Raw genomic sequence first — 23,201 nt, 5'->3', positions numbered from 1 at the left:
AACGACTTTACAATCGTTTATAATAGCTTGTATAATAATAATGTCCTTACAAAACATATATATATATATATACATATATATACATATATATATACATATATATACATATATATACATATATATATATATATATATATATATATATATATATATATATATATATATATATATATATATATATATATATATATTTATGTATTAAGCACGTATAAAACTATTGCTCTTATCAAAACAAATACTTTATTGAATTTTAATGGTTTTTTGGGTAGAGGTAAAATTTTTGTAAACAATATAATATTAATTTCTGCAGATTTAAATTATTTTCGACTTTATACATTAATTCGAAATGATATTGCTATGAAAGCAACTATAATTAAACTAATGTATGCACATCCATCAATGTACGGTGTTCTCCGATATACTTGCTGGTGTTAATTATTTGTTATTAGGGAGTTCGTATTAAAGTTACTCAGGTTTTAAGCGATGCCATTGTACTACAGTTTGTCTGGGTTTTGAGATCATGTCCTGCCAATGCTTAGTTTCCGATGCTCCAGAACCGTTTTTCCCTAGTGATTGCATAGAAAAATATTGATTTTAGTAAAGAATAGTTAATATTGAGGTGTAGAAATTTTATTTTTATTTTTACCAGCTAATAATATTCGTCCTATTAACTCGTTTCGTCCAATGTTATCAAAATCCATCACCATAACATCCAAGGAACATTCTCTTATTTTTTCCCATGGTACGTTAAAACTAAACGATTCATTAAATACTGGATTTAATGTACACGTAAATATAGGCGTTTTTCTTTTCTCTACCCTTTTATCTCCAAACTGAAGCCAAACCTTTACGTAAGGATCTACAAGTAAAAAAATATTACATTTGCATTTCTGGTGGAAAGTCTTCTAGTTAATCAACAACACATTTGAATATCATATAGCTGGCATAGAAACAGTCGGAAAATTAATTAAAAACAAGAGATAATGTCATAGTCGAGTTGAAACATGTGAAATTATTGAAATCCTAATTATTTTAATGCAAACGTTTAAATTCGCGGTTAAAATATAGTTTGGAAACTTTCAATTTCCCAAATTTAGAACAACAACCCTTTTAACAATAAATTTTGTCTGAGAAAAAAACAATGTCTATACTGCAACTGCCAAATAAATTGGTAAAATAACGCGGCCAATCAGTTTTTCGCCGTAATCTAAATTTTCCAACTTTTATAGTTCAGGAGATCTCTGCGTTCACGCGGACAAATAGACGGACGGACATGGCCAGATCGACTTGGCTATTGGTCATTTTCAAGAATAATCTACTTTATTGGAAAGGATTCCATCTACCGGTTACATACTTTTCAACGAATCTAGTTGAGTAACGGATATAATTATTCCATTCTTTAATTAAGTACAAGAATACGTAATTAAAACAATAAAAATTCTCTTATATTATAAACTTGTTCTGCTTACCAGATTTTCCGTTGATATCTTTGGCCTTTAAATTCCTCGCTTTAATTAATGTTAAAGTCAAAATTGAGTTTGACGGGTGATAGCAAAGAGATGAGAGAAGTTCTCCGCATTTATCCTTTGCAGGGGGCTTTAACGCCTTCCAAAAAGACTGTTTGCCAGCAAAGTCAACCTTATTAAATAAACAATATACATTTTAGGAAATACGTCTTAGATGAATTATTTACCTGGCATAAAGGAAGAAATACTTCCCCTATGGAGTCATCTCTTGAGAACCGATCGTAATCAAAGACATGTAAGTGTAAAACCTTCACCATTTGGAATTGTCCATATAAAAACACAATAACATTAAAATTGTGAATGTTATTTAATTTATAACTTGGAAATAATTTTAATTTATACGTGTACCTAGGTTTTCCATATACCTGTCAATAACAAAAATGTAATCAAAATACCCTCGCAAAAAATTTTGAATTTCAATCAGAAGTTTACAGCGCCATGAATCACGTTACGGAGCGAATGAACATATTTTTAGTCAAAATCACTAGACGAATCGAAAAAGTTTTATCCGTTCCTCCGTGCTTAAAATTAACAATTAAAATAAAAGAAAAAAATTAACAATTAAAATTAAAATAAACAATAATTCAATATCCATATTTAAAAATACAAAATGTAATTCTGTGTATCAGGCCTTAACAATTAAAAAATCACATCCCAATCATTAATAATATACAAAAAAAACAATATAAATATTTTTGAAACCCTTTTAGATTGTTACTTCAAAACTATATCTATATCAATTCGTCTAGGAAGGTGGTCAAATATTCTTACTTTTATTAACCCTCTTTTAATAAATAATTATATAAATTAAGATCTACCTAAATTTCACACCAAAAAAGAATTCGTATTATAATATTATAAATAATCTTTCTATAGTAACTATAAACAATATATATAACAATATATCAAATTTGTTCAACAAGTTGCAAAACTTGTACTTGTAAATATAAGAATGCGAATTTGTAACTCAATAAACTGCCTAAAACTTTAAAATTTTTCTTCCAAGAAGGTCTAACAGTTCTAACTTGTTACTTACACGTGATTGAAGTTTTTGAATTGGAAAACCCTCAAAATAAAATGTTTCATTCCATCGTGGATTTAGTGTTCGTCGTTTTATTTTGGTTTCCAATCTATGCTTTTTATCTGGTAACAGCGTTACACGAACATATGGATCGGAAGTACCACTCAAATCTTTTGCTGGAAGCTCTTTTCCTTGAAGAACTTTTAAAATTAAAGTTGTGTTTTGGAAATCATACTCCAAGGAGAAATGTATTTGCCCAACATTTTCACTTGGATCGGTGCTATCCAAATACATGTCTGTCATTGAGATACTTTTATTCTAAAAAATTAAAAGAAAGGAGTTAACAATTAGTACATCGAAACGAAAGGAATTATTATCAAAGTTAGCCACTCCCCCTTTAAATTGCTCGTTGCAACGTTGTGTAAAAAATATTTGCGACAGTATAAAGAAGACATAGGTATTCACAATTAGTATCAACAACCGGTCGATTTAGCCATGTCCGTCTTTGTCATCCTTATCAATTCATTTTGCAATTCAGAAGATTATTTAAAAAATAAATTGGATTCATTCGCCTTATATACTACCAACAAAAGTTGACTATTGTGTTGCTCCTCTTTCTTGTTCCACAGAATGATTAAAAACAAGACTTTAAAAATGTCATACATGAATCTTTAATAATGTGTATTTATTGACATCATGTTTACTCGCAGAATTTAATCAATAATATTTCACAAAAAAAATTCAGTCGAAACTGAGTACTTTATAATTTCTGCCATAGGTCATACCTAAGTATCAGATAAAGTTCACACATACTTTTTTCCCAGTTTCCTCAAAGTCCGTGAAAAGGACAAAATGATAAGTTTTAAATTGTAAAACAAACGAATTTTTTAAATATTTATACGATTTTACGAATTTCTTAATGTATAAGCAAAGCATTTTTCAGCAAGAGAGCAAACAAATATTTCGAAAAGCCTTTCGGATAAGTAAACTTTTAGTAGTTAATTTTTTTAATAAATATTTTTTATCAAAATATTATGTTTACTTGATCCAGAGATATGTACACTCAAATTTTTTCTGATATTAAAATATTATAAATTATATACAATTATTTCCTACTGTTATGGAAATTAATGGAATGAATTCAATTAAATTTGAAACGAAATGAAAATGTAAAAAAAACGTTTTATAAGCTTATAAAGAACTTCTTAGCTTTAGAACTTTTAGAGTTCAGTATAACATTGATAGGTATAAAATATTGCTTGGTTTAGCATTTTTCCGAGAACCAAGCTATTTTATTATATAAAGTATTTAAAATCCCTAGAAATCGATGTCAAATAAAATGAAGGTGTGGACTGTTTGCAAGCAATGCAGATTATGAAACATCTATCAATCGCGAAACCAAGAATCTTTAAACAATTCAACTCGACTATTGATTCTGATCAAAAATATATATCGGAAACGCTTCCTTTTGGCTTTTACACACTTTTCACCGAATACAGAATACCTTTTTACTCTCCGAGTAACGGGTATAAAAAGCATTGGAAATTTTTTCAAAAGTGTGCCCGTAACAGTTTTCGTATTCGTTTTCGTTTGTGGTCGTTAGAGTGGGCGTAACAATACAGTTCTTAACGAATCTAGTACATTCTTTTCTCTACGAGTAACCAAGAAAGTGGTTGTTATTGGCGATTAAAAATGAAAAAAAAACAAAGTTTTCGACATTTTTGACATTTGCCAAATTCAAGGCTAGAATAGGGCTGATTTTGAAGCGAGACCTCTCAAAATATATTTTTAATATCCCACATTTCCTACATTTATGATTTTGTTTATTGCCAACATTGAAAATGCAATTAATCTCTACTGCACATCAGCTGTACGAATCTTTCGGTATATATGCAGAGAAACTGTGTAGCCTTCTAAGCTCGCCCCTCTCGTGCTCTCTCTCTCTCCTGTACCCACGCGCCTGCACTTTTGGCTTAGGGTTCTGCATTAAGCCGTTAATTTACAATTGGTTTCGTAACTCATGTTCGAACCAACGTTCGAACCAACAAATAAAACGTAATCCCTTGTAATCGCTCCACATGTTTCAAATGTTTCATTTCTCAAAGAAAAATAATAAAAAAGGTTATTAGCTATTATTAGGTATTTCCTATTTATACGTTAATATGTTATTACCTAAAAATCTAATCCCGCAATATAATCATTGCACGCCAAGGAAGAAAAATTGTCGCAAAACAAGAAATTTAATTTAAGCTTAAAAGGGAAATATGATTCGTGGACATACAAATTCGAGACGCCAGCTTTAACAGAACCTGTTTTTTCGCTGGGATTCCCTCGAGGAGGACTTCCCTCCGCAAGGGAAGACGATGGAACTCTACTGGTTGCCCAGGCTTGATTGACGAAACATAGGTGTGGGCCAAATGTGGTAGCTTAAAATTAAAATACCTCAGTTTTACACCCACCAAAGGATCATTAGCCGCATCGATATAATCATGTCAGTCTGTCAACTTGTCGACATTATTTTTTATTTAATAGTACTTATCGATACAGTTTGAAACGCAGTAGTAAGTGCATATGAAACATTTTATCGGTCCTATATATCTAAGTGCTGATCATAATACAATTTTTATATTTCATTGTTTTCGATTTGTAGGTTCAATATAAAAACGCTTATATACTTACTGCAGAATCTTTTGTAGTCCCATCTCCAGGATTTGCAAGTGAAGAAACGCTTTGCGGTTTTGTTTGAGAGGCTCCCGAAACGCTTTAAACGTTATAACGTATGTTATAACATAGATAAAACATAGATATTCACTCATTTGCATGATTTTCTTGAATACATACCCAATCAAAGGAGTTCTAAGACTTAAAAATCCATTTAGTTTCCTGTTAATATTGTTTTGCAGAGGAGTCGTGATAGCTTGTGTCACTGGCACTTGCGGTTTTGTAGGTGGATTACCGGAGTCAGCAATATCCTGAGCAGCCCTGAAAATTCGCATTAAAATATATATATATGTATAATATACAGTGGTGGACACTAATTTAGCACACTATGCATGGTCGATTTTCTTTTCTTATTTTCTCAGTTGTTAAAATTATTAGATCAGTAATATTTTATTGTGCGGGTAGGTTACTAAGTAGAGAATAAGTACCGTAATTTTGCAATTCGATTTTATGCAGACACCCCCAAAATTGGCTGGACACGAATTTAGCACACTTGAGCACAACTTACAGTTGTTGGAAGCATGCGTATTTTTTTGATCTTAAATTAATTAATTGTGCTTTATTACTTCGGTAAATACAAAAAACTTCGGTTTAAAATGGCTAAAGGTCGCTGGTGTACTGAAGCACAGCGAGATGTCATCCAAATCATGAAATCGCCGGGAAAATCAATTTCATATGTTTCAAAGGATCTTGGCTGCTCTTTGGCGTCCTCCGAACATGCAACACCATCCACGACACACCATAAAAGACGGTCAAGCATGGTGGAGGAAGTGTAATGTTGTGGGCAGCATTTTCTTGGCATGGTGTGGGTGAAGTACACAAGATGGATCAACGGATGATAATTTACCGTTACAGTGGCGTTTTATGCACGATAACGATCCTAAGCATACTTCACGACTAGTGAAGAGTTGCCTTCAGGATAGCATTATTGACGTTATGAAGGGGCCAGCTCAGTTCGCCGATCTCAATCCTATTCAGAATTTTCGGGTGGATGCTCAGAAGCAGATTGGACTTGTAACACCCAGCAATTTAAATGAACTAAAGAGCAATAAAAAATGGTTGGTCTGCCTTACCGCAGAAGGGATGCGCAGCTTTGGTGGAGAGTTTGCCACATAGACTTCTTTAAGTATATAAGCATAAAGGATATACAACATAATATTAAAAGTTAAATAAAAAAAAAAATTTGTTTACTGTATAAAAATACACTGTTTTGTCAAGTGTGCTAAATTCGTTTCCAGCCAATTTTGGGGGTTTCTGGATAAAATCGAATGGCAAAGAAAGAATACAAAAGTAAAAGAATACTAAGTATCTACTTAGTAACCTACCCGCACAATAAAATATTACTGATCTAATCATTTTAACAACTGAGAAAATAAGAAAAGAAAATCGATCATACATAGTGTACTAAATTAGTGTCCACCACTGTATATAAAAAAAAATAAATATATACATATATATAGTGACATATCCATAAGTCCCTTAGACTTAAGCACATGCCTACTTATTTACACACACAACAAGCATACCCAATTCTACCCTATACCTCACAATTGTAAATCAACATACCCCATATTACCCTTTATGCACTCAGCCCCTAGATAGGAATAAAAAGCAGAATCCCAGAACCAAAGCCAAGCGGAAAAACCCCAAGTAATAAAAATTCAGGATGTTATTTAAACAAATCACCCATTGGTAGACTAAACATTCTTTGCCTAATTGTCAAGTTCCCACACGTTCAAAGTTCGGACTCGCAATCTCGAAAACAAAAGTTTTAAATTTCAAATAAACAAAATCTTAAGAATCTAAGAGCACTTGTATCCAAGAGCGAATGCGAATGCAGATAATGAATTTCTCCAAGAGAAATGCAGATAACTACAAAGCTTTCTCTCTAATTCTAAAATCCAAAGTCCATATTTGAAAAGCTCGAAGCTGAGGCTTGAACGTTAATCAATCTAGATCAATAAGAGAAGTTCAGTTTGAGAATTAAATTAATAAAGTGTTGTAATTATTCAGTTAATAAAAATTATATTTTGTTGACTTATGGAAATTACCAACATATAAATGGCGCAGTCGGTAGGATCATCATTAAATACGAAGTCCTTAAGTACGGTACTGACCAGCGAATTATAACAGTGATTTCTAAATTAAATGGATCCGCAAAAGAATCTACGTGCGTGTAGATTTCATAATAAAAAAATCCCGTGTGGTCAGATAAACTCTGCAAACTAATAAAAATCCCGTGCGGGATTTTATATAAAATATATATAAAAAAATATATATAAAATTTTTTCTGTGGGTTTAAATAAACCAAGTAACAAAAAACTCGGTGCATTAAGAAATCAACAAAAAAATTACAATATGGCAGTTCCACAGCTTTCCGAAAACCACCTGAATCAACTACTGGGCCAGATTAAAGAACTACACTACACCAATGGCACACCTCCGGATTTGTCAACCAGGTCGAACAATTACTAAACCTATACCCCACCCAAGATGCCAGGCAGGCACACGTAATATATGGAGCAGTAAAACGCCTGATCACGGATTCAGCACTGGAAGTCGTAATTCAAGCAAGAGCAACGACATGGATGCGAATTAAAACAACCCTGGCAACATCATTCAAGGACCATAGACCATATGTAACCTTAGTGAGACAACTGGAAGAAACAACATACCCTGGTAGCAAAAGTAAGTTTATAGAAAAATTACAATTACAATACTTGAACATTTTTGACAAACTAGAATTAGAAAACGACCCCACAGATAAGCTAAACTACACTGAAATGTTAAAGCGAACAATTAAAACCACTATAGATCGAAAATTGGCAGATAGAATGTACATGTCATTAGCGCGTAAGGACATTGATACCATTGCTAAATTAAAACAAGCCACGATGGAGTTAGGTCAATACGACGGTAACCCCGAAAATCAATACTTTAATAAATTAGACAGGCATGAGCAAAAGAACAGAGGAAATATGAATCAAAGATACTTTAACAGCAGACATAATAGTTATGGCGCTCACTACCCTGTAACCAATCAAAATCAATACATGACTCGTCCTATACCTCCCGATCAGAGGGGAAATTATTATTCTTTTAGAAGGGAATTAAATCAAGGCAGACAAAACAATCCTCTCAATTTTCAACCTTCAACTTCAAACGTGATCAATAATAGGCCGATAAAAAGACCGTCCGTACAAAAATTCTATGCATAATCTATTCCATAATTTTTCCGATAGTTATGATTTCCTGTTAGGTCGAAAATATCTCGAAGAAACAAAAGCAAAAATTGACTACGAAAAAGAAACCGTAACTCTAGGTTCAAGAACCTACAAATTTAGGTACGAAGAAGAAAAAGTCGAAACCACACCCGCAAAATGCCTTAAACCCAAGCTTAAACCCAAGATTAAGCAAAAGGAGGAGACCGCATCAGCGGTGCCTCGCTCCAAAAGTAAACATTGACACAATGGACAATGATATAGTCAACTTCGCGATAAATAACGAATTACGCGAATGTAACGAATACAGACTCGAACATTTAAATGTAGAAGAAGTCGAACGTTTAAGGAAGGTCCTATATGAATATAGAGACATTCAGAACAAAGAAGGAGAAAATTTGACCTTCACAAGTACCATTAAACATGTTATCCAAACTCAACACGAAAATCCAGTTTACCGAAAACCTTATAAATACCCCCAAGGTGTTGACCAAGAAGTCAACAAACAAATTAATGAAATGATAGAACAAGGTATAATTCGCAAATCGAAGTCGCCTTATTGTTCTCCCATTTGGGTGGTCCCTAAGAAGGCAGAAGCCTCTGGGAAACAGAAATTTAGGTTAGTAGTGGACTATAGGAATCTCAACGAAATAACTGCCAACGACAAATTCCCCATCCCTAGAATGGATGAGATATTGGATAAACTCGGACGATGCCAATATTTTACAGCGATTGATCTAGCCAAAGGTTTTCACCAAATTCAAATGGATAAGAATTCCATCGCGAAAACAGTCTTTTCAACCGAACACTGGCACTATGAATATACACGCATGCCCTTTGGTTTGAAAAATGCCCCTGCAACTTTTCAGAGTTGTATGAACAATCTTCTGGAAGATTTCATCTACAAGGACTGCCTAGTATACCTGGACGATATTATAATTTACTCCACTTCATTGGAGGAACACATTTTATCTCTAAGGAAAGTCTTTGGGAAACTCAGGGATGCTAACTTAAAATTACAGCTAGACAAATGTGAGTTCATGAAGAAGGAAACCGAATTCCTGGGACATATTGTAACCACAAACGGCATCAAACCCAATCCAAACAAAACTAATGCAATCACAAATTTTCCATTACCTAAGACACCAAAACAAATAAAATAATTTTTGGGATTATGTGGGTTCTATCGCAAGTTCATTCCTAACTTTGCCAAGGTAGTTAAACCTATGACCCTTAAACTAAAGAAAGGTGCAGTTATCGACACCAAAAATAAAGACTACATTGAATCTTTCGAAACGCAAAAAGTTCTAATAACTTCAGACCCCATACTGATATATTCATATTTCTCAAAACCATTCTCGCTGACAACCGATGCAAGTAATTTAGCTATTGGTGCTGTGCTATCTCAGAATCATAAACCCATCTGTTATGCCAGTAGAACACTAAATGAGCATGAGATTAATTACGCTACAATTGAGAAAGAATTGTTAGCTATCGTTTGGGCAACGAAATATTTCAGGTCTTATTTATTTGGTAGACCATTTGAAATATTAAGTGATCATAAGCCTTTAGTATGGCTTAATAATATTAAAGAGCCAACCATGAAGTTACAAAGATGGAAAATAAAATTGAACGAATTTGATTACAAATTAAAATACCTTCCGGGCAAAGAAAACCATGTAGCCGACGCCCTTTCCCGCACAAAAATCGAAGAAGCCATGCTACCTGAAGTCGCAGATAGCGCAAACGCAACAGTCCATAGCGCGAGTGGAGATAATTTAAATTACATATCAATAACCGAGAGACCACTTAATTATTATTCTAGACAGCTAGAACTAGAAAAAGGAAATAACGACACGACCAACGAAAGCCATGATTTTCAAAAGTTAAAAATCAAAATAATCCATAAAGAAATGACAGTTGAATTCGCCAAAAACATCATTAAGGAATATTTGTGCACTAAGAACAGCGCTATTTACTTCCCTAATAACGAAGATTTTCTGATTTTACAGAGGGCATACACTGAAATTATAAGCCCTAACAGTTTTACTAAATTACTAAGATGTACCAAAAAACTAATAGATTTAATATTGAAAAGACATAAAGAAGTTCTACACCCAGGAATAGAAAAAACCACTAACTGGTTTAATGAAGAATACTATTTTCCAGATAGCCAAAAATTAATCCAGAATATCATTAACAAATGTGAAATCTGTAAGATAGCGAAAACAGAACACAGAAATACGAAATTGACATTTGAAACAACTCCAGAAATATTCAACGTAAGAGAAAAATACGTAATAGATTTCTATCTCACCGGAAACCAAATATTTCTATCATGCATAGACATCTATTCGAAATTCGCATCACTCATTGAGGTGAAAAGTAGAGATTGGTTAGAAGCAAAGATTTCGAAGCAAACAATTCCGTCACTACATGTAAAAACGGAGTATCCGATATAGAGAGGTTCCATAAAACAGTAAACGAGAAACTAAAAATCATTGGCAGCGAACAAAACATAGAGGATAGATGTACAAAATTTGAAACAATCCTATTTGTTTACAATCATAAACCAAACATAACACTACCAAAGAACTCCGGCAGCCCAGACTTTAATGTCCAGCAAAATAAAATCGACAAAATCAATAAACTTAATGAAAAGAGACATGAGTTTGCAATCAACACGAGATATAGACAAACTCCACTTGCAAAAAGCAAGGTAAACAACCCATTCAAGAAAACAGAACATTTCGAAGAGACAATCGCGGTAGGAAAATCGTACACTATAAGTCAAAATTCAAAAAGCAGAAGAAAATTAATAATAGTAAATACGATAATTCCAGACAACCCAAAGAGAGTTAAGCGATGCCATATACTTCCCTATATTACTTATTTGTATGATACCCTTTATCACCAATCCAGTAATACAGAAGTAAACCCACTCAATGCCAAGAATGGATACGTTATATTCCAAACAGGAACAATAGAAATTCCGATAAGCTACGAATACCATTACTTAAGTATTAAAATAACGAAGACAATGCTAACAGTTGAGAACCTAGTAGAAGAGGCAAAAGTCTTTTCAAATGTACCCCAAATTCAATATCTAGTTGAGAAATTAAAAATGGGAAATCAATGGACTAAGAATTATTAAACGAAGTAAAAGAGGTCTTTTAAATGTAGTAGGAACAGCGTATAAATATTTATTTGGCACCTTAGACCAGAACGATAGGGATGAGTTGGAAGGAAAAATCAATAACCTTTCAGAAAATTCCGTGAAAACCCAAGACTTAAACATGGTTATAGACGTAATCAACAGCGGAATAGACATTATTAACAAGTTCAGAGTAGAGAAAGAAAAGAACCAACAGATCGCGATATTAATATTCAATTTACAGCAATTCCCAGAATTAGGAATGCAGCTAACTAGGATAGGAATCTATAACCCGAAACTATTAAAACATGATTACTTGAAACAATTAAACTCAGAAAAAATGTTAAAAATAAAAACATCAACTTGACTTAAAACAGATACAAACGAGATTTTAATTATTTCCCATATTCCAAGCGAAGTCACAAAAGTTCCAATCTTTCAAGTAGTCCCGTACCCAGATGAACATAATAATATTCTAACTGAGCAAATATTCGATAAGTTCTATATTTTCAATAATCAAGTATACCATAAGGATACAGGGTTAGTAATATATGACAAATGCATAGTTGGATTAATCAAACAAGAAGAAACTCAGTGTAAATACACTAAGACTCACAAAAATTTTCAGATCAATTACATATAACCGAATATACTAATTACATGGAATCTACCAGAAACAACTATCAATCAAGATTGCACTAACAACAAAATTGTAATATCAGGAAATAATATTGTAAAGATTAAAAATTGTACAATCCAAATTGATGAATTCATAATTTCAAACAATCTAGCAGATTTACTTTCAAGTAGTCCCGTACCCAGATGAACATAATAATATTCTAACTGAGCAAATATTCGATAAGTTCTATATTTTCAATAATCAAGTATACCATAAGGATACAGGGTTAGTAATATATGACAAATGCATAGTTGGATTAATCAAACAAGAAGAAACTCAGTGTAAATACACTAAGACTCACAAAAATTTCCAGATCAATTACATATAACCGAATATACTAATTACATAGAATCTACCAGAAACAACTATCAATCAAGATTGCACTAACAACAAAATTGTAATATCAGGAAATAATATTGTAAAGATTAAAAATTGTACAATCCAAATTGATGAATTCATAATTTCAAACAATCTAGCAGATTTACTTTCAAGTAGTCCCGTACCCAGATGAACATAATAATATTCTAACTGAGCAAATATTCGATAAGTTCTATATTTTCAATAATCAAGTATACCATAAGGATACAGGGTTAGTAATATATGACAAATGCATAGTTGGATTAATCAAACAAGAAGAAACTCAGTGTAAATACACTAAGACTCACAAAAATTTCCAGATCAATTACATATAACCGAATATACTAATTACATAGAATCTACCAGAAACAACTATCAATCAAGATTGCACTAACAACAAAATTGTAATATCAGGAAATAATATTGTAAAGATTAAAAATTTTACAATCCAAATTGATGAATTCATAATTTCAAACAATCTAGCAGATTTTACACAAACAATTTACATTACTAATAATGTTACAAAATTAGAACCCATAGAGTATTTACAAACCAAAGAAATAATAAATTCACATGTAAAATACTACAATGTATTCCAAATAATATGTGTGACAACTTTTGTAATTATAACTATAAGCCTAATTCTGTACTCAACATATAAGTTTAAAAATATACCTAAGAAAATAATGATAAAATATTGTAAACCAAAAGAAGAACATCCGCACCCAGAAACTTTTGATAATATTCAATCAGAAAATAATTTAATTCAATCACATAATTTTATGTTATACCCAAATTGTCCAAATTTAGTGACCTGAGGACAGGCCAAAAACAAAGGTTGGGGGAGTGACATATCCAAAAGTCCCTTAGACTTAAGCACATGCCTACTTATTTACACACACAACAAGCATACCCAATACTACCCTATACCTCACAATTGTAAATCTCGGCCCCTAGATAAGAATAAAACCGTCAGCAGAATCCCAGAACCAAAGCCAAGCGGAAAAACCCCAAGTAATACGAATACAGGATGTTATTTAAACAAATCACCCATTGGTAGACTAAACATTCTTTGCATAATTGTCAAGTTCCCACGTTCAAAGTTCGGACTCGCAAACTCGAAAACAAAAGTTTTAAATTTCAAGTAAACAAAATCTTAAGAATCTAATAATTTTCACTTGAATCCAAGAGCGAATGCACTTGGATCCAAGAGAAATGCAGATAACTCCAAAGCTCTCTCTCTAATCCTAAAATCCAAAGTCCATATTTGAAAAGCTCGAACCCGAGGCTTGAACGTTAATCAATCTAGATCAATAAGAAGAGTTCAGTTTGAGACTAAAATTAAGAAGGTCGTTGTTCTCCAAAAATAAAGTGTTGTGGAAGTGGAAATACCAACATATAATTATATATATATTAGCGGAAATTAATATTCCTCTGCCATTTTCGAAAGTTTATGAAGACGTTAATGCAGCGTTAATTCGATTACAGCGAAAAACACTTAAGATCATCGTACATCGATGCAATCGCAATATTTATCACGCCATTAAGCTACAGGCCATAGCTTAGTATTTACCTTTGTAAATAGCAATATAAAAAAACATTAAATACATATATTTTTAATCAGTATCAGTACCTCAGTCGATTTAGCTATGTCCGTCCAGCTTGGACGGAATAGTTGTTGGTATACAACTACATTTTTAATTATCACTAATTTACATGTCATAAGAAAAGTACGGAAATGATCTGCTTATTAATGGAAATCGTTGTTTTACTCGTTGTTATTCGTAGAGTAAAGTGTACACTAAAATACTTGAAGAGTAGAAACAAGTAGAAGGAAACATTTTCGACACTATAAAGTATAAAATATATATAATATATATAATATTATATATATATATATATATGTATATATAATATAAAGCCGCGTCAAATTGACCATGACCGTCTGTCCGTCCGTATCAACGCCCCGATCTCAGGAATTAAAAAAGCTAAAAAGAGCTTGAGAAGAAAAAAAGAGCACGCAGATTCCAGAGAAACAGCCGCAGCGAAATATTGTTTCCCTTCAACCGCCCCAAACTGTCTTGACCACACTTCTATTATTTATTTATGTATTTAATTATTATTTGTCTTGCCAATTTCTACCCACGCTTTTGACAATTGTTTTAATAATAATTCGTTTTGGCATTTGTATTGCCCATATAGGCTACGACAAAGTATCCAAAAGACCACCCAAACTTTTGTTTTTTTTAATTTGATATGCGAAGTTTTTTAAAACAAAATGTTAGTCAATTTCAGCAAATCTATGACCCTATCTTATAAAGAATATATTTCGGAAAGTAACTATAAAAATATGTGTAATATGTCAATAATTGGGGAATCTTAAGGAAGGGAATCTTGGGGAATTAACATCTATACAATTACAAAACGCTTTTTAAAAACGATTAAAAATGTAAAAAAAGAAAATCATTGCTTTCTTCCCAAATGTGGGTGTTTTTTGTTATTAAGTATCTATGTAGTGAATATTACTAGCCCACCAGCCCCAAAACGTCAAATTTGTACTATAACACTTTCACCGCTTATTTTACTGAATTTAATAAATGTATGCAATAACGCAAGTACACAAAGGTTTATTCAACCTTTCCTTCAATATCGATTATATACTAGCGCAAGTGTGTGTACTTATTGAGTGCAGGCCCGCGATCTACCATCTGGACCTATGTAATAATACAATTAAACTAACACAAGTTATTTATAGATATCGAAATAAACAGCTATAGAGCTATATATGATTATATCATATTGGACTGTGGTTCCTGGGTATGAACTGATTACCAAATTTACCGATAAGAAACTATCATCTGGATTGATATAATATATTTTCTTGATCTAAGAATTTTTTAATCTTTCTTTGTTAAAGCTAATCATTTGCTAAGGTAATGTAATTGTAAAAAAATTAAATGAATAGAATAAAAAAAATTCACACGCAAAAATCGTTGACATTGTACAATCGATTATAATTAATTGATTATTAATTTGGAGCTATCAATGAATATATATGACTACACATGTAGTCACATACTAAACGGCAAATGAAAATTATGCAAAAATACAAAACACGAACTTTATACTTACCGCAGACTATAACTACTAGATTCCTCGTCTTCATTGGGTTCAATAAACTGTAACTGGGATCTTTTATGCCTCCACCACAAGTATCCTCCAGCCAGAAAAAGAGCGATTGCAATAATTAAACCCAATATAGCCAGGCAAGCTATAAGAACTATGCTTGCCATTTCTGCAATAGTAAAAAGTAAGGGTAACATTTTAATGCATGAAAATTCAGGTTAAGGAAACGAAGAAATCGATTATGTAAGATATAATATCATGCATACATATTTATTTCATGCAGATAAAAACGTAACTTGTAGAACTAAGGCGTTTAATAATATATAATAACAACACACATCTTATTTAAGGCCAAATACATATATTATACCACAGTCAATAGTAAGTAAGTCGTACTTTAAAATGTAAATAATATATTTTTGCTATTTAGTGGCTTTCTATTTAATAGAGTACACATTGCTGATTCAACTGATATAAAGCTCGAAAAATTTGGTGCAAAATGTTATTATTTGTTTGTTATTAGTTCGGTGGCACAATGGTTGCAGCTGCCGGAGTGCTCAATTGAGTAATGAGCAGAACAAACTAATAAAACATTCAGGAAAATAGTTGAAGTACTCTCTGTTTAAACACCGTTTTGTTAGATTGCGTGTTGTTATTAAAAATTTAAGTGTTTCCTTCGAATTTAATAAAAGGCAAGCACTGTATTTTACTTCAAAACTACTTTATTCTTAAAACAATTTGTCGTATAAGTTAATATCAAGCAACTACTTATGCCAATGAAAACACTTTGAATACATTTTTTTATAAGAGCTCGATTGCGTGAAAAGCTCGACTCTGTGCGCAAGTCTGTTGAAAATACTAGTGTATGTACGTACATAGGTACGAGATATATTGCGAAGTACTTTGAAGCGTTCACCGTTTTCCAAACTACATATAATTGTGGCTTAGTACAATATGCATGGAGTTGTCCCAGTCATTAGGAATATCTAAATACTGCACTTCGGCAAAAAAAAAACTGAAGGAAAATTCTGAAAACGTCTATCTAACATTTCTTTGAAAAATGCATCGAAAGGTCGATAATATAGTTATCGCGATACACTAATGTCCAAAAATAATATATATACAAAAATTAAGATTCTGATCGTGAGCGATAGGTACGCGCGAACAAAATGTGCTCGTTGGCCCCAATATTTTAAGGAAATAATATTCAATTTTTGCGTTGTTACACTTTAAACTTAAAGTACATATGCATATGTGTTAAAATGCTCGATACTGACGACTATTAAAAACACCGCTTGGGAAGCAGAAATAAGTATCTAAATTTGTGGTGGATCTCTTTTCAATTTAAAACTTATACATATATGCAGAAGATTTTATACGGAACATCAGACAGGCAAACAAAACGAACAACAACTTTTACTTTTTTTTGTCTTTACTTGGTGTGTCACTTCTTTGTATGAAACTTATTGGGCAGATACCAGGAGGTATATTTTTAAATAGCCTTCGTAAGGATATTATCAATTACATCCCTTACCAATCCTTTGGCGCAATTCTCAGAAAAACTCTGTTTTAAAATAAGAAGATAATATCTATTGAAGAATTGTTGTGAAAATTATTGCTGTATATCTAATGAGTTAACTCGATTTACCAGTTCCAAAGCTTAAAATAATCAATTTTTTAAGCAATAGGAAAATGTTTCATTTGTAACGTACGTAATGGCTATTAACGTAATAGCTGCTTATCTCGTTGCATTGGCATAGGCATGTGTGAATATGTTGTAAGAACTATTGGACGCTGTTGTTTGAGCAGCGATTTGGTATATTTTAAGCAAGGTGGTATAATTTTTGAGTCCGAGTGCGGTCATCCTGATGACAAATCGTTTTTATCCAGTGCTTTTCGGAACTGCGAGTCAGCATATGCATATGTATATGTAGTAAAGTTTTAGGTTGCCAAGATGATTATTACAATAAAAAATCTCCAACAGCAAACTTTTACTATAGAGTTTGCCCCGGAAAAAACGGTATGTGTTATATAAAGGCATATTCGAATATATTCACATATATGTACATATATACAATTATTGCAATATTCATGTATGTATATACTTGAATTTGCTACAAATAATTTGTGATACCTAATAAGCAGTGTTTCCGTTTAACAAGGTTTTGGAACTCAAAAAGAAAATATTCGACGAGCGTGGTCCAGAGTACGTCGCCGAAAAACAAAAACTGATTTATGCTGGCGTCATATTGACTGATGACCGTACCGTAGATTCATACAATGTTGATGACAAAAAATTCATTGTGGTAATGTTGACACGCGATTCATCTAGTTCAAATCCAAATCAACTTAGTGTAAAAGAAAGTGACAAATTGATTAGTACCGATGATTCAAAGGATTCAATGCCTGGCGAAGAAGCCAACCATAGTAATTCCCCTTGCACCAAAAATACGGAAGAGTCCGTTTTGCCAAGCGAAACCACACCGTTATCTACTGACAACTTGATTGGTGATTTGGCCCAGGCTTCCTTACAATCGCGCGCTGAATCTAATTTGCTTATGGGTGAGGAATACAACCAAACTGTCCTATCAATGGTGGAAATGGGTTACCCACGAGAGGAGGTGGAACGTGCGATGGCTGCTAGCTATAACAACCCGGAAAGAGCCGTTGAATATCTCATTAATGGCATACCTGAAGAGGAAGGTACTATTGACAATGGCGTCAATGAATCAACGAATCCTAGTGTAATCGCCTCCGGACCACAAACTGTGTCGGCATCCTCTGTAGAGCGTCCAGCAGAATCAAATTCAGGTAACTAGACAATGTTTAGTAGTAAACTAAAAAGATGGGGTGCATCGAGGCAAAAACTTGTGACAATCGCACCTTCAGCATGCATAATTTGTGATATCAACTAAATGTAGTGAAATAATACTGTTTTGTTCGTGCTGCTTAATAATATTGCTTATAACTTAAATTGCACATACCTTAGGAAGTTTATGCATAGTCAAATATACAATCATTAAAGAGATCTTAGTACTGGAAATATACATATGTACATATATAGTAGTTAAGGACTCACTTAAATGTTTGTGCGCACACTACCTCGCAGTATCATTTACATACATACACCAACAGGTACTCAAGAAACAGAATTCACCGAATTTTTGTCACAATTATCATCAAGGACGGGGTAAACCTATATGCTTTAAGTTAATTAATTAAAAAATCATTTTTCAGACCCCTTTGAATTTTTACGTAGACAGCCACAGTTTCTTCAAATGCGTTCCTTAATATATCAAAACCCTCACCTTTTGCATGCGGTATTGCAGCAGGTAAGTACAATAATAATTATGTGACTCGTAAAGCTTACCTATTCTTACGAATAGATTGGTCAGACAAACCCAGCCCTTTTACAACTTATTTCGGAGAACCAGGATGCGTTCCTTAATATGCTAAATCAACCGATTGAACGTGAATCAGAGTCAAGCACGACAGTACCCGGCGTTTCAAGTGCGGGAACTCATTCAACTCAGGGGAATGTTAGTAACCTGTTTTCGTCAGATTTAGGAGCCGCTTCAGCCCAAAGATCAACCGCGGGTACAAGTGCAGCTCAGCAAAGCGGTAGCTCAGCGGAACACGAAGATTTGGAACAACCTTTAGGAGCCTCAACCATTCGTCTAAATCGCCAAGATCAAGACGCAATAGAACGGGTATAAGACTGAATAATTGTATATAGACTGTCGAGTTACATAATATTTTTTTTATAGCTTAAAGCTCTTGGATTTCCAGAGGCCCTTGTACTACAAGCGTACTTCGCTTGTGAAAAGAACGAGGAACTAGCAGCTAATTTTTTGCTTTCTTCTAGCTTCGATGATTAAGTTGACCAAATGTAAGAAGTTATACATATAAAATACACCGGAAGCGTAACAATTAAAGTTAGATGTTTTAAAATTAAATGTACAATGTCAATCAAAAATGTTTCTATATTATTTTAATACGTCGGTGTATTTCTATGCTTATGATTTTGTTGAACACAGCAGCCATAGGTGAAATACAGGAAATAATTGTTTAAAAAACGTATTATACCATGTCAGTATCATCAGCATAAGTGTTAAAACACATTTTCCTATTCGCGTTTCAGGCGGTGGTGTAGACTGATCATGTATGCTAATTTATCAGTTTGTTTTTTTTTTTATTAAACGAAATTATTTAACTTGACTAGCGTACTATTATCCTTCTTGGACAACTTAATCTAATCTGTATCAATTTAAACGATTCTTAATATCTAAGTTATTTACAAAGATTATATGAATTCGATTATTAAAGAAATGGAAATAGTGTTAACGTTATAATATTTAGGAATTTATAATTAGGTAGGATTTATGTCAAGTCCCGGTCGGTCAGGTCTTGAGGGTGGTGGCGTTTCAGTCTTCTCGTTCTTGTCCGTTGGCTTTGGGCTGCGATACTTAGTCGTCTAGCTAGACTATTAGGATGTGATTCTAGTCTGTCATTGTACTTTTTCGCTATGTCCCGAATCCTGTCTCCAATTTTTGGCACCTTTAGATCACGTTCAATATCTCTGGTTCTCATGTACCAAGGAGCGCCTGTGATCTGCCTCAGTGTTTTTGCCTGAAGAACCCGAATTTTATTCAGGTGCGTTTTGGCAGCGATTCCATACACCTGTATGGTATAAAATAGACCAGGAGCTAATATGCTCTTGTATATATTATTTTAACCTTGTTGGCGAGGGAAAGTTTGTTGCGGGCAGCAATTAACCAGGCCATTTTGGAGACATTAGTTTTAAAGGACTTCTGTATGCCTTCCGAAGGTTAAACTTCTATCTAGAATCACACCAAGATATTATTTGCATGATGACTTGTGGTCAAGAACTCTTCTTTAAGTGAGACACAACGGCAACTACTTAGTCGATTTTTGAAGGTGACGTTTACACATTTGTCAGCATTGATGCAGACGTTCCACAACTCTGCCCAATTCTGGAATGCGTCCAGGTACTCTTGCAGTGCGTCCGAGGCCTCGATAATGCTGTTGCTTTTTGTCAGAACCGCAGTGTCTGCATATGTTGCAATCAGCACATATTTACGATCTAATCCTGTGACTGCTGTCTGGGTGGGCATGTCCGCGGAGAAGATGGAGTATAGAGTAGGGCCTAACACGCTTCCTTGAGGTACTCCAGCTTCGATCACTTTAACGGAAGAAGTGCATCCATCGGTCGTCACACGGAAAGTACGTCCTAAAAAAAAGCTCATCACAAGTTGATATAGCTGGGGTGTTAGTATTTTCTTTGCTTTATGTAGAAGACCAGGATGCCACACTCTATCAAAAGCTTGTTGAATGTCTAGAAAAGCTGCTACTGCATACTCTTTTCTTCTAGGGCTTCTAGCGCAAAATTGACAACCCTATGGAGTTGCTCGGGTGTTCCATGATGTGTCCGGAATCCGAATTGGAAATCAGGTATCGCCAATACTACACGCTCAACGTCACGCATTCTGTTAAGAATTATCCTTTCCATAATTTTACCAAGGGAGGGGAGGAGGCTGATTGGCCTATACGAGTCTACCTCTATTGGCTTTTTCCCTGGTTTCAGTATCAGGATTATGTTTGCAGACTTCCAGACCTTTGGGAAATAACCCTCGAGTAAAGCGCTGTTAAAAATGAGTACCAGAAATCTTAGAGCTTGATCAGGTAGGATTTTTATCGTTCTGTTGTCGAGAAGGTCATGACCCGGGGCTTTTTTTTTACTTCAACAAGGAAACAAGTTGTTTCAGTGACAGAGTGACAGGATCCGCGGGCATTGCCATTTGAAATGGCGTTTCAAAAGACTCCGTAACCAAACAGCACTGATTCGCATCGGCAAATGCGAGTGGCTTAAATCTTTCCTCCAAGATGCTTGCAAACACTTCTGCTTTGTCCTGTGATGTGCGGCAACAACCACCAGACGGGCTCCTTATAGCGGTTTTCTGAGAAGCCTGAAACTTGAACTTGAACTTTTCGTGATTCTCCACAGCGAGAATTGTGAGGAGGCATCGGTGCCCATGTTCTCCAAAAGGTTGTCTATCTGATGCTGTTTTCTTTGGGTCAGCACTTTATGGAGCCGATTAAATAGCCTTCTGTAGATCTGCTGGATTCGGAAATCTCCTGTCCTTGCTAACTCCCTTCTGACTTTCCGTTTCAGGCGAAGAAGGTCCACTATTGCAGAAGGTAGGAACTGCTGAACAGAGGCGTGCGCATTGCGTGGAGTTCTCGGTGCAGCATGTGCTGCTGCTTCTGTCAGTTTTTCCATAAATGAGCTTATGGCGTTGTCAATACCTTCTGTACCTTGAATTTCTATGTTTAAGTTGATTAGTTCAGACAGGTGATCCTTAAAAGTCTCGACATGAGTACCAGGAGCTAGGAAACGGGAGCGTAGAGGCTTCTTCAGTGGAACGATGTTTAGCATTGTAGTCTCCACCTGCTATAAATTTGTCACCAAGTGTTCCAAAAGTGACTCAATATTAGCTTTTATCAAACGCTCGTTGGGTGGGAGATACACCGATGCTAAAGTAACCGTTCACTCTGAAGTCTGTAGCTGCACACTCGCTACCTGCCGGTCGTTGGTTTAGATTGGAGGTTGGGTACAATGATTCAAGGAGGAGCGCACTATGACAGTGGCCCCACCTCTGCTGTTTCCACTGGGGTGGACGGCGTGGTAGGTGGAGTAACCAGGTAGAGAAATGCGCTGTCCTTCCCGCACGTGTGTTTCAGTGGCAAGCATGACATCAATATTTTGCATTCTTAGGAAAAGCTGCAGCTCCTCAGAGTTCCTAGCTAGTCCACGGTCATTCCACAATCCGATTTTTATTATTGGTAGGGTCAATTTGACGTCCGTGATATGAGGATCTGAACTAGTTCTCTAAAAGCGTTATTGGATTCCACAGTCTCCTCTATTAGTTTGAACATTTTGTCCATTCTCGAGTTTTTATCCCGGATGGCGCTTTCCAGCGCCCGAAACTTTTTTCCAAGGCCTAAGTCTTGAGGTGAGTCTAGTTCACTGTGGTGTTGGCGAGTCGCAAATGATCCAAATTGAGGACCTTTGGGCCGTGCAATATCGGTGTATGAAATATTACTTCTGATGGCCTCAGCCGGAATGAATCCGTGAGTACAGCTTTCACCTTTTTTAGAGCTGACAGTGTTGCCTTGACCAACAAAAGTAGGGAGTCTTGGCTTTGGCTTAAGCTTCTTTCCTTTTTCAATTCTGACAGGGCAGTTTTTGTCCGTTGAAGCATGATTACCGCCGCAGTTGATGCACAAATAATTGTCACTCGTGCATAGCGTAGAGCCAGTTGCGTGGGGCCCAGCACACTTGCCACAGATTGGATCCTGGGACGATAGTTTTTGG

At 34.4% G+C, this 23,201-nt stretch overlaps 2 protein-coding genes across 8 annotated transcripts; one reads left to right on the top strand and one right to left on the bottom strand.

Moving 5' to 3' along the window:
* Positions 1 to 307: 307 nt before the first annotated feature.
* On the bottom strand, positions 308 to 16,699 carry LOC6555820 (synaptotagmin-7). 7 transcript variants are annotated; one of them, XM_026983271.1, is made up of 9 exons: positions 16,681 to 16,699; positions 15,812 to 15,974; positions 5,389 to 5,529; positions 5,227 to 5,308; positions 2,563 to 2,865; positions 1,694 to 1,774; positions 1,470 to 1,638; positions 647 to 859; positions 308 to 566 (listed from the first exon to the last, which is right to left on the bottom strand). In XM_026983271.1, exons 2-9 carry the CDS (start codon positions 15,970 to 15,972, stop codon positions 466 to 468), a joined length of 1,251 nt encoding a protein of 416 aa, XP_026839072.1. In that variant the 5' UTR covers positions 15,973 to 15,974; positions 16,681 to 16,699; the 3' UTR covers positions 308 to 465. The 7 variants fall into 7 exon arrangements, with proteins under 7 accessions (XP_026839072.1, XP_026839070.1, XP_026839068.1 ...); XM_026983269.1 differs by lacking the exon at positions 16,681 to 16,699 and adding an exon at positions 16,601 to 16,674; XM_026983267.1 differs by lacking the exon at positions 16,681 to 16,699 and adding an exon at positions 16,421 to 16,632.
* Positions 16,700 to 17,629: 930 nt separating this feature from the next.
* Positions 17,630 to 19,781, top strand: LOC6555819 (UV excision repair protein RAD23 homolog A). Its single transcript, XM_001982700.3, has 5 exons — positions 17,630 to 17,825; positions 17,968 to 18,616; positions 19,043 to 19,137; positions 19,192 to 19,515; positions 19,573 to 19,781. Exons 1-5 carry the CDS (start codon positions 17,760 to 17,762, stop codon positions 19,681 to 19,683), a joined length of 1,245 nt encoding a protein of 414 aa, XP_001982736.1. The 5' UTR covers positions 17,630 to 17,759; the 3' UTR covers positions 19,684 to 19,781.
* Positions 19,782 to 23,201: the final 3,420 nt, after the last annotated feature.

The sequence above is a fragment of the Drosophila erecta genome, unplaced genomic scaffold (assembly GCF_003286155.1).
Source record: "Drosophila erecta strain 14021-0224.00,06,07 unplaced genomic scaffold, DereRS2 tig00000294-arrow-arrow-pilon, whole genome shotgun sequence".
Taxonomy (NCBI): domain Eukaryota; kingdom Metazoa; phylum Arthropoda; class Insecta; order Diptera; family Drosophilidae; genus Drosophila; species Drosophila erecta.
Note: the sequence above shows the minus strand (reverse complement) of the source record. Positions and strands in the feature narration are given on the sequence as shown.

What these genes read in the sequence shown, in the direction of transcription:
- LOC6555820 (XM_026983271.1), bottom strand. Translation starts at nt 15,972, where the DNA reads ATGGCAAGCATAGTTCTTATAGCTTGCCTGGCTATATTGGGTTTAATT. An exon ending in TATTTCTTCCTTTATGCCAG is followed by an intron (nt 1,639 to 1,693) that starts GTAAATAATTCA and finishes TTATTTAATAAG; the next exon opens with GTTGACTTTGCTGGCAAACA. An exon ending in AGGACGAATATTATTAGCTG is followed by an intron (nt 567 to 646) that starts GTAAAAATAAAA and finishes TGCAATCACTAG; the next exon opens with GGAAAAACGGTTCTGGAGCA.
- LOC6555819 (XM_001982700.3), top strand. Translation starts at nt 17,760, where the DNA reads ATGATTATTACAATAAAAAATCTCCAACAGCAAACTTTTACTATAGAG. An exon ending in TCCAGCAGAATCAAATTCAG is followed by an intron (nt 18,617 to 19,042) that starts GTAACTAGACAA and finishes ATCATTTTTCAG; the next exon opens with ACCCCTTTGAATTTTTACGT. An exon ending in TGCATGCGGTATTGCAGCAG is followed by an intron (nt 19,138 to 19,191) that starts GTAAGTACAATA and finishes TCTTACGAATAG; the next exon opens with ATTGGTCAGACAAACCCAGC.